The sequence below is a fragment of the Bombyx mori genome, chromosome 23 (assembly GCF_030269925.1).
Source record: "Bombyx mori chromosome 23, ASM3026992v2".
In the NCBI taxonomy this organism is placed as follows: domain Eukaryota; kingdom Metazoa; phylum Arthropoda; class Insecta; order Lepidoptera; family Bombycidae; genus Bombyx; species Bombyx mori.
Genome location: NC_085129.1, coordinates 16160180 through 16172101, shown reverse-complemented (window position 1 = coordinate 16172101; position 11922 = coordinate 16160180). Strand labels below are relative to the sequence as shown.

Sequence of the window (11922 nt, the reverse complement as noted above, 5' to 3'; positions counted from 1 at the left end):
AATATATTTGTCTATGCGCAGCTTCCTTTCTTTGGGTTGTAACGTCAAATGATTAAAAAAAACTTGTTTTATTTTAATTTTTTCAAACATATTAATGGAAACTATGTAGTACTTAATTGATTCTACTCGAAAATATCTCTGTTAGGCTCTTGATGCGCAAGTTTAGTCATAAATTAGCGTAACATATTTTTAGGTTAGGCTTGTAGTCGTTACGGAAAAAAACTGAAGACATTTAAGCTCTTTAAATGCTGAATGGTTTTTAAAAATGGATTTTGTGAAAAGAGAAGAACATAATGCCGAAGAAGAGAATTACAAAATGTACATGGACAGTGTAAGTTTTAAAACAGTCTTCGTTTTTATCTACAATTTCGTAACTGTTCAGAGTTGTATTTTTTTTTCGTTTTATACTTCTCCTTTGCCCTTTCGAGATATATCTGTATTTTTACAGATCAGGAATTGAGTAGTTCTGTAATTGACATATTAACGCATAAGTAATGTGCGTAAAATTTTTTTTTTTTAAATAAATTATTTTAAATTTAGATTTTTTTTCAATCAAACTATAAGAACTTCGAAGCATGCATTATTGTTACCTCTACAGCTGTCCAATGGTTTCTACCTTCTTTAGATTTAGAATAAAACTAAATTGTCTTGAAATGAGAGCTTGCGGTGAATGTACATATATTCATTGTTGTCCAACAGGTGTGGAATGTAATTCTCAACATAAAAATACCATAACATAGAATATAGAAATGTATTATAGAATATATAAATATATTGCAAACTTTTTCATTGAGTATAAATGGTTTGTGTGTGTTTTGTGAACTCATGACACATTACATGGTGACGCAGGTGAGCTGTCGCGCGAACATTACAATTGAGATTAAATAGACATGTGATCTCTCTGGGCTGTGGTAACAACCATTAATTGAGTCAATAGTGAGTTTTGTTGAGTGCAATCTGCATTAAAACAAATGAAGTTAGTCTATTTATTCACATGAGCAACTGAAAAAAGAATATAATTTGATGAGACATCTTGTTTTAAATGTTTAGTTCTAAACATGTTTATGTTCATTTCACTATGAAAACGGGAACTTGAAATATGTACAAAAACTAGATATACAACAAAATTCCATTTTTTTCGATCAAACCAAACAGTGTAAGCTTAAAACAGTTGCTCAAGTATATATCTTATTAAGTATTGTACTTCTTATAAGTGCTATTTAATAGATTTGAATTCATATTAGTCTGTCTTTGACTATGCGCTGTAGCACTATTAAGTGATATGAGCTTGTCCACCCATCTTAGTCATTCATCATCATTTCTTTCCTATTACCCTCTGCTGGGGTGTAGGGCTCGAATCAAATTTTTCCATTTATATCGGTCTTAACCATCTTAGTAATAAAAAAAAATTTGGGATTAGATAATTTATTTAAAAACAATTTAAGATGAAAAGAAAAATCCTGTATATCATTTTTCAGCTTCAGAAACATCAGCTGGAAAGTGAATACCACACCCAAATTTCCATGGAGCAGTTGCATCAAGCTATGCAGTCCTCTCTGAACAACTCCGGTATAGTCCACAACTTCCAATTGCCACTCTCCCCAAGGCAGATGTCCACTCTCATGCTAAAAACAAACCATTTAAGTAGAAGTTTGAATTTTAATGAGACAACACACCCTCAAAGGGACGAAATAGATTTACATCAAAACTTACGTCACGAGGAGGCCTTAAGGAATCTAGATGTTACATTATTTAGAAATGAATTAGAGCTTCAGAATAACCTGTCTCAAGCTCTAGTACAGAATTTGAGCGAGCAGGATCTACGTAACTTAGACTTGAGTCGAATAAATGAAGTGCAACTACAAAATTTGAGAACAGACATTCCATTGCATCATGAAAGTAATGTTAGTCAGGGTGGCAGACAGTTGGATCAGGAGTTAATGCAGGCGGAATCCAGACGCATTCCGGTCCAGGACAATCAAATAATAGATCACAATCTTACTCAAAGATTGACTCAGAATATGGAAAGGCTGGACCAGAGTATAGCTCAGCGATTAGGCCAAACAATTGATTTGAATTTGGCCCAACGCTTAGGGCAAAGTATTGAGAGATTAGACCAAAACATAGTACATAGATTGGGACAAAATTTGGATAGGATTGACCAGAGTGTTGTACAGAGGCTGGGGCAGACCGTAGATCAAAGACTGGTGGGTCAGGATGCTGGTCAACAAAGGTTGGAGAATGAACACATAATACCGATGCAGTTCCACATTAAATCCGAACAAGAAGATGACAGTTACTTTTATGAAAATCCAGGTCAATCTTTGGATAGTGTTAACGGATTAAGCGGTAAGTGATTTCAATAATGAAATATTAATGAGTTCCCAGTAAATGTTGTATGTAGTTGTGTATATGTGCCAAGCTGACCTCATACTTCAAAGAGGGTAGCGTTCACATTGTGGAGTCTATATGTTATTATTATATTTTAAGACTTTCAATATTTCCTATCATCAGATCCAATATATACTAACTAGGTAACTACATTCGGTAGAGGGAATAGTGAACGCGCGACAGGAGCATCCAACGCGCGTATATCGGCGAAGACTCATTAGTATTCATTTCGTTTAGCATCAAATTTATAAATTTCTCGCTATTTTTAGGTTAACATATTATGTTTTTGATAACAAAGATGAGGTGATTGCAAAATTAATTTAAGTCTTCTCTGACAACTGAATGAATATAGAACCGGAAACTCTCATCACTCCCGCATCACTTATATTTGACATAAATGCCTTTATATAATCAGCGTCAGAACACTACTCCGACATAGCGGCGCGACACGAAAACTTTTTTCGTGGCCGTCGCTAATTACTTATCCAATTGCGATGAGGCAACGCACAGCCGCCGTCTGAAACATGTCTTGTCGGATTCACTAGGGCAAAAACGCACCAAGAGGTTGCGACATGATTTGAGGAGTACGTCGTAATCGAAGAGTCCGACGAGCGAACTAGTCCATAGACACAGCCCACTGAGCTTCTCGCTGGATCTTCTCAGTGGGTCGCGATTCCGATCCGGTGATAGATTCCGCGAAGCACTGCCATTGCTAGGGTTGGTGTTAGCAAATTCTCTCAGGTTGAGCTCGTGCACTCACCTACCCGCTCAGGGCGTAGCTGGAATAGCCTCTTAGGCCACCAGCGGATAGGTGAGGAAAAAAAAGAAAACAGATTGACAGACAGACAAAAAACAAATTTAAACATTATTCATGCTCTGACATGACCATGAAAATATACTTTTAGATCGAAATCGCAGACAAGACTAAATAAAAATGAATAAATAATTAACTTGAATGCTTTTTTTAACACTTTTGTGTCTCTTGGCTTGTTTGTATATTCACGAGTACGGACGGAATCTCGCGAATAAGATTTTTTCGGCCACTTTTATCCGAATCCCTTCCACAGCCCCGAGCAGTAGTAGCCAGCCACAATAGAGTAGTTTCTAGTAGTATCTAGTTGAAATTGCATTTTTTTTAAACTTGGGGGGATTATGCTAGATTCAGCGAACGTGTAGGCGAGCTCACAGGGCTCAGCCTGGTGAATTTGCTACTACTAGTCCTAGCAAGAGCAGTGCTTCGCTGAATCTACCACCGGATCGGAAACGCGACCCACTGAGAAGATCCGGCGAGAAACTCAGTGGGATGTGTCTGTGGGTTAATTTGCTCACCGAACCCTTCGTCGCATTCGATGTGTTTGACGAGAACGGTGACCGGTGCTTGAGGTACCTAAAAGCACCGTTAATGGATCGGGAGGATCCGTAATGACGTGTTTAGGGCGACGTCGACTGTTTACCATTCGGTCCACCGGATCGGGTATGGTGATCAGTGCTAGGAATGCCTTAAAGCACCAAAAACACGCCAAAACCCCATGTAACATGATAAAAGGACATACTACTCCGATCCCCTTATAACACAAGGACAAGAATAAGTTGAAATTGCCTTTTCGTTGAGAGGATTTTTAGAGAACAATACAAAAGGTTACCATCAGAGGCACCTGCGGAATCAATCCTTAGTAAGGCTTTTCATTGCCAAACGCTCCTCCCTTGGGGCGATTTACTTCAAAAGTCCTATTAACCGACTTTTGATTAATATTTGCTGGAAACGATGTGTGGACGACCTGATGGTGTCCATATTATCACCAGGGCCCAGAGATAACGCGAACCCTTTCGCCAATGTCACGAACTGACGCCCTGTGACATAAACGGATAAAGCCGACCGGCCACAATTAGGTTTTAACTTTCTCGAGTCTTGCTGATCACATTATTTAATGCCTCAACTCGAGAGATGATTCTCGCACACGACTTTGTTTAGTGCGGAAATTCGATGCGCTCTTTCTTTGGTGATTGATATATTGTTTATGTTTTCGATATCTGTTCTTATCGTTCGCTTATGTTGTTTGTAATTAAATCATGTCGTGATTGATACTCACCTTTTGAGTGCAAAGGGTTAATATTTGCACAGGGTTAATATAGGTTAATATATTATAACGCTCAATCAACAACAGAAAAGTTGGATTTTTGTTAGGCGTCCATTGTAAGACGCGGCGAGACTGGGGTGTCGGCGAGGAATCACTGATTTCCTATGATTCCCCGCAAATAATCTATCGGTATTTTGTCCGCACCATCTCCATGTCTATTCCATCATATTTAGTGCGAGACAAGATTGGATATAAAATGTTTTAGATTTAATTTTATCTCGGTGTTGACTTATAAAAGCTGCCTGACCTTTTCGAAGAGAGATACGTCGGAAGGTCAGTGGATAACTCGTTTCTAAGTTCACTTGTATACACGGCTTTCTAGATACTATTAATACTGTGCATTTTTTTAAACACCAAAAGCGGCCCATGTTTTCGTTCGAGTTAAAATAAACGAAATACATCTTTTAATTCTTAATTTCCTACTAAAGTCCAAATATCCGCTAATGAAAATTAAATTCACGTATGCAAAAAAAAAACACCGTAACTTTGAAGATGGTTTGCCCTTTCTAACGCCCGAGATAATTTTCTTTTTCTTGTTGATTATATACATACACTGATAAATAAAAAAGGTAATGGAGCGAAATGAGATAAAGTTGATTTATTTTAGACTAATTAAATGGGGGCGAAATTAAATGAAACGATTAGATGAGATAAAAAAGGCGGTTATTTACGATAAATGTACTCTAAATGTACTATCTTTTAACTTTGATTACTTGTAATAAACACAACTATATACTAAGCCAAGCAGTCTAGCTCTATCAAAAGACGGTAGACTTCGTAGATATTCTAAATTGCTATCACATGTCCATCTATAGCAATAAAATCTTTTTTAAATTTATTTTTTCCGATAGACGATTATTTTCTAAATTGTTGAAAATGTTTTTTGTTTTTTAATTAGAAAGAGAGACATTTAGATATTGAATCTACTGAGTCATTATTTACCTAAAAAGGAAGCAGGAATTAAAGAAAACCAATTTAGAGTAAAACCTTTTATTTACAATTAAATATTTCTTGAAGTAAATACTCAAATTGTATTCCACCTCCACTAATACATGCTCTACGTGATCTTAAAAATGATCTCAGTATATATTTAAAATAAATTTATCGATTGGTATTTTAAAAGAAAAAGATCATGGAATCAATAGAACTAGTTGAAACTACATGGAATTTTGCTCATATTGACGGTACTTTACAACCGTTGTAAGCTATTTGAAGGATACTATAGCAGGCCGCGATTAGGCTTCCGTGTCAGGCATTCTACATTAAAGGCGCCCGTAACAAACACAATCCCTAGAAAATGTTCGGCATAGCTAACACGTGTAGCTTAGGAGTATTCACAGGAAGAACAAGCATAGGTGTTTGGGTATAATTTGCTTTTTCTTTCCTTACCGGAGAATCTATAGACGTCTCAACGCGATGCCGCTAACTTTTTTCCCTACCTATTCTAATATCCTTGAGAGGCTATTTCAGCTTTACCCTAGCGTGTAGGTGAGCTTTCAGGGCTCAAACCGGAGGTGTTGCCAACACTGGTCCTAGCAAGAGCGGTGCTTTGTAGAATCTACCACGGAGACGCGATCCACTGAGAAGATCCGGCGAGAAACTCAGTGGGCTGTGTCTATGGGTTAGCCGCCAACATTGAGACACCGGCTAAAGTTATACGTGTATTTTAAGACGGCTATGATGCTCCGCAAACTGGTACACATTTTGATTCTCGGCCGTAACAGGCCAATACGTCCTGCAATCTGAACGAGCACAGTACATAGCACAAAAACCACTGTCAGTCACGCACCGTTTCCTTAGTCGCCTCTAGTGACTGCCACGAGAGGAGACGGGCTGATGCTCATCCGCAGTACAAAATAATCTTATAATTACAGGTCAGATATCACAAGAAAGCACACAACAACCGACACAAACTAGTTCACAGGCTGACTTACAAATTTATCAGACTTATAATCATGTAGCTTTGAATTCGATCGACTTATATACGAGGCCCCAAAATTACATGTCGTTTTTCAAAGACAACCCGCAGAACTTGGTCGTCCGACAGTTCGAGGCGGTATCGTACGCGGATCGGCAAGATGGCGGCCCCAAGAGACGGCAAGATGGCGCCGAAAATACCGCGAAACAACAGCCGAAAGAGAACATGAAGCCGACCGACGAAAACAAAATGTACTACGACTATCAGATCGATTATAAAACTGAGAGCGTTAAACTGAATGAAGATTTAACTTTAAACATCAAAGGAGAGTACGTCTGTTATAAGTGCAACGACATATTTCCATCGAAGCGCGGCCTGAAACAACACTCGAAGAGTTGTCTAGACGAAGGAGAAAAGGACCGGGCCGGCAAGTTCGGGTGTACCCAGTGCTCCTATCGCTGCCAGTCGCCGGCGATCCTGAAGATCCACGAGCGCGTCCACTCCGGGGAGAAGCCGTTCTCGTGCACGTTTTGCGATTACAAGTCCGGCCAGAAGAACAACGTCGCCAAGCACATCCTCGTGCACATGAAGGAGAAGCCTTTCCGGTGTCAGTACTGCAACTACAGGTGCGCCCAGAAGAACAACCTGGTTGTCCACGAGCGCACGCACACCGGCTTCAAACCGTTCGCCTGCTCGTACTGCGCCTACCGGACCGTCCAGAAGCCGAACCTGGTCAAGCACATGTACCTGCACACGAACCAGAAGCCATTCAGCTGCGACCAGTGCAACTACCGGTGCGTCCAGAAGACGAACCTGACGAAGCACAAGCTGCGGCATCTGAACGAGAAGAGCGGCGAGAAGCTGGACGTCAGGAACGTGAAGCCGTATCGGCCGCGGCAGAAGAGCGTCAAGTGCCACATGTGCGCGTACCGATGCGTGCAGAAGTCGAGTATGGAGAAGCACATGAAGTTCGAGCACGGCGCGAGCTTCGAGCAGGAGGGCGGATCGAATGACGCCATACAGAACCTGAGCGTGAAGAAGGATGATTACTATGCCGACAAGAGCATGGAGGCGTTGCCGGCCCCCGCGGTGCCCTCATAGCGCCCCCCGAACGAACAATTAAACTATAAGATTTATTTTTCTCTAGTGATTAAAAAAAATGTGGCGAAATAAAGAATATTAACGAATCAACCGTCTCTATCTGTTAGTTTTTCGGTTAGCGTTCGTAAAGCAAAATGTCTACAGTTTCCCAAAGTTTGGTTTGTCATTTTCGTCGCGGTGACTTGATGTCTCGTGTCGCATGCCTAGCGGCTTCCTCAAGAGCCAGTTGCACCTTGGAAACGGTCTGCCTTTGACCATAGTTTAGCGTGGTGGAACGACGTCGACGCGAGCAAAGGTGAGGTGGTGAGGCGACTTTGAATAATCGACACTTAAAGTAAGAGCAAAGTAATCAAATGTGAATTATTTTGTATGAACATAACAATCTAGAAAATAAAACGAATGTAAAAAATTTGTTCGCGGTCAAAGGTTTTGTCTCTAATACGTTCACGGGGAGCTGTGTGCTTAGTGTGAGTTTTTTAACGTTCTCGATAGTGTAAAAGTTAACTCATTTTTATATGCATTGTTATAACAGCGCCCCTAGCGGCAAAACTGGAAAAACGTTCCAACTCTATACAATTTGAGTTATCTTTTACGCTATCGTTATATATATATATTTAAATTTATTTTCTATATTTTTATTGGATTTACTATTGAAAGCGTATTTTGTTAGTTTTTTAAACTATTATTTATTTTTCAATTTTTTGTTGAATTTCAATATTTTTTTTAAATATTGAATTGTTATCGATCCTTAACAAATATACTAAATTTCGAGTTAATCCCGACGTTTTGAAGGGGGTCAAAATCATGTTCAAAGATTTCGTTACAAACATACATACGTCTGAAGCTAATAAAAGCGTATTAAAAACTCTCATTAAGCACACTGCTCATATTTTCATACGACTTAATTCGGATACAAACGATGCTTTATGTACGTATTGAATCCAGCCACGGTTTTTGTGGTCTGCGTGTACTCGTTCTTAAGTCGTATGTGTGTTCCGATGGTAGCAACACGGGCAAATCTAAGCTGGGGACTGAATGAAATTGAAACAACAAATAAAATCTCTCCTGTGAAAGTTTACTTGGCCAACTGCGGTGGGCAGGCGCGTTTCTCTCGTCGCGTAAAGATCATATCGAGGGGTGAAAGATTATTTGGTTAAAGCAACATTTCGCAACTTTACAAGAAAGCCATCTAAAGTTTAAATTTTGGTAACAATATCATAAGAAAAAAAAACTTCAGATTATTTGAATGAGGTAAACTTAAAGTTCAATTAAAAACATCGAACATGTTGATGCTGATATCAAATAAGGCAGGTACCACCATCCCGCCTATTCTGCCGTGAAGAAATAATGCGTTTCGGTTTGAAGGGCGGGGCAGCCGTTATAACTGTACTGAGACCTTAGACCTTATATCTCAAGGTGGTTCGCGTATTTACGTTGTAGATGTCGATGGGCTCCAGTAATCACTTAACACCAGGTCGGCTGTGAGGTCGTCCACCAATCTAAGCAATAAATAAAAAAAACCGCACCTTTAATTAGAAAAATAAATGTCGCTTAAACCAAATAACCTCTAACCCCTAGCTAAGTATGTATATTAATTTCAATAATCACGGCTCAAGTCGATATTATTTGTGAAACGTAATTTTGAAACGATTCCGTGATTAATATTACTTTATGTATTTTATTTTTTTCTAATGAGATCCGAATTTTGCTCGTTAAAATAATAATGCAATAGTATTTGCATCGATACGATTAAATTGATTTCTAAATTTAAATAAAAGCTAAGTAAATAAATGTCTAATGAATATCAACACTTTCCCGCCTTAATATTAGTTTTAATTAAGAACATTCTCAATAACAAAAAGGAAATTGAAAAAAAAAGAACCAATTTCCAAATGTCACAATTTTGAGATTTTTTGCAAAACAAAAACTAAGGCGTCGACATTATTATTTTAACATGTCACCGGTGAATGTTGTGATACTTATAAATAAGTTAATTGAGTCGTCTATTATCAAAGGTGGCAATCTGTGCATTTGGACAAAAAAAATTTATTGATATGTCAATACAGATTTATTTGAATATAATCGTCTCCTTCAAAGAATACGGTTCAAAACCTGCATTAAATAAAGGTTAATAGTTAACCTGTTATTTATCTAAGATGTCGTTCCGAAGAGTTTTGTGACTGCCAATGGAATACAAAGTCAATAATTCGTTTTTCTGATTTACCAATCATTGTCCAAAAGTCAGATTGCCGCCTTTGATAATAGTCGACTCAATTGTAAGTAAATAAATAAAATAAGCTCTCATTTGTTCCTCTAAAAAAACGAAAAAAATATTTTAGCAATATGGCGCTTGTACAACTAAAAAAAAAACAGAATACTCGTAGGCACTCAAAAGTTTCGTAAAGTGAATCCCGAACTTCGTCGTACTTTTAAAATTATACATCTCAAATACAAAGTTTAAGATAAAAATAGAACAATTCCATAAAATATTTGCAACAATAATTATACACTGACAAAAAAAAATTCTTTTTTTTCGCGCCATGTTTAAAACCGAATGACAAGCCAGAATACAGTGTCCGATGCATTAATAAAACTTCAACTAGGTACTATTTTTGCGTATAATTTAAATAAATATACGATGAAATTCAACATAAGCAAATTAAAATTTATAGTTATGTGCACTAGCATTAAATATTAATATAGCAACCGGACTCACTTTTGCATTTTTAGACTTAAAATGTCTCTTTCGTCACCGGAGAAGCTTTGCTTAACCTCTACGTGAAATCGAGAGCGGCATATATGAAATGATGAACAATTTGAATCATCCCATGTTACAATCAATAAAAATAAAACATATTTTAAATAAAGCATCAGTTAATTATCCCCATAAATTACGCATTGAATCTTAAAGAAAAACCAAATTTACTAATAAAATTCACATGAAAAAACTGTTCACTTTCCCGCCAAAAACGTTAAAGTGAAATCGTCTAAACACTAAATATTGTACAAGCTGCCATGTTATATTTTTATGAATTTGAAATAGAATTAAGGGCTGTGACTGTTTTGTGCGTTACCAACAATTGTGTACTTCGTGTAATCTAATAAATTCATCACAATTTTTCAAGTGTATGTATTTAATTTGGGATTTTTTTAGCCTGATGATTTTTCTAAATCTTTTTATTTTTTACTGTCGATTAAATGCTTACCAAAGTGTATTTCTCTTTTATTCTTTTTATCGTTAATATGTAAAGTTGTTTTGAAGAAGACTGAATATAATAGCCGCTGTATCCTAAGACGCATAGCGGAGTAGTTTATGAAGTAGCATATCTTAGAAATATTGATTTTGTACGGGATCACCGATCATTACCATAATGAGGTTAAGAGGTAAGAGGTTTTTTTTAAATATCCCAAATAATACAGGTGATTGTAAACCGTTGTAATATTAAAATTAATGAATAGTTTATATAAATGTCCATAGAGAAAAGACCAATTCCACCTTGTTAAAAAATACAAATATATGTTAAAACATTTTAAAAAGGTCGTCATTAATTTTATTAAATTTAGTGCCATCTAGTAGTGTTCTTCAAATGTACTGTTGATCTTCAATAGACTGCATATACGCATCAAAAGATGACGCTAGTGTTCCGATTTTAAAGAACAATTGAATTTGGCGCCATCTAGGAGTTTTGGACGCAACTACGCGAAATATTTATACGACTTATCGGAATGAAAGGAAAGTTAGAGAATTCCGTACTATTCGACACTAGAGGCCGCTAGTTTGTCGGAGGCTTCGTGTCACACCTAGAGCATAGTTATTACACATAAATTACCTTGAGTATGGCCACTAAGAACAACGCATTTGAACTACTAGCAATGAATGCGGACCGCACGATGCGAAGTGATAGCAGTTGCTAGTCGCAGGACATCAAATATGTTTATTCACAGAGCTAGGGGTAATTTTATTCAACAGTTTAATGAGTCGGGCTACAAACCCCGTTCAAGCGTAGCTGGAATAGCCTCTCAAGCTACCAGCGAATAGGTAGGGGACATAAAAGGCTACAAAATTAAATGATCTTTATAAATATCTCTTTTGCAGATGCTTTGAGCGCTATGACATATCCTTCTTCAAACGAGGTTTGTCTAGAGTACCTACTTAACGGTAGGCAGCGGCTTGGCTTGTCCCCTGGCATTGCTGAAGTCCATGGGCAACGGTAACCACTCACCATCAGCAATACCGTCTTTACCATAAGGGCACACGGGGCTCGTCCCAGGGCCCCCATTCTCAGGGGGCCCCGAAGAATTTGGTTACCAATTGTAGTCGAGAGCGGTCATTTTCGCAGCTTAAGAGAATAAAAAATGAATTGCGAACAACAT

General features: G+C 37.8%; 1 protein-coding gene across 3 annotated transcripts; it reads left to right on the top strand.

The window, feature by feature from the left end:
* LOC101736017 (zinc finger protein 394) lies at positions 1-10761 on the top strand. 3 transcript variants are annotated; one of them, XM_021350956.3, is made up of 4 exons: positions 200-331; positions 700-849; positions 1479-2349; positions 6404-10761. In XM_021350956.3, the coding sequence occupies exons 2-4, from the start codon at positions 826-828 to the stop codon at positions 7546-7548; spliced, it is 2040 nt and encodes a 679-aa protein (XP_021206631.2). In that variant the 5' UTR covers positions 200-331; positions 700-825; the 3' UTR covers positions 7549-10761. The 3 variants fall into 3 exon arrangements, with proteins under 3 accessions (XP_004930736.2, XP_021206631.2, XP_062531297.1); XM_062675313.1 differs by having other exon boundaries at positions 700-936; XM_004930679.5 differs by lacking the exon at positions 700-849 and having other exon boundaries at positions 1-331.
* Positions 10762-11922: the final 1161 nt, after the last annotated feature.

Excerpts from the sequence above, each read along its gene's own strand:
- LOC101736017 (XM_004930679.5), top strand. The coding sequence starts at position 266 with ATGGATTTTGTGAAAAGAGAAGAACATAATGCCGAAGAAGAGAATTAC. Across the intron at positions 332-1,478 it reads ACAAAATGTACATGGACAGT|CTTCAGAAACATCAGCTGGA; the intron begins GTAAGTTTTAAA and ends ATCATTTTTCAG. Across the intron at positions 2,350-6,403 it reads TAGTGTTAACGGATTAAGCG|GTCAGATATCACAAGAAAGC; the intron begins GTAAGTGATTTC and ends TTATAATTACAG.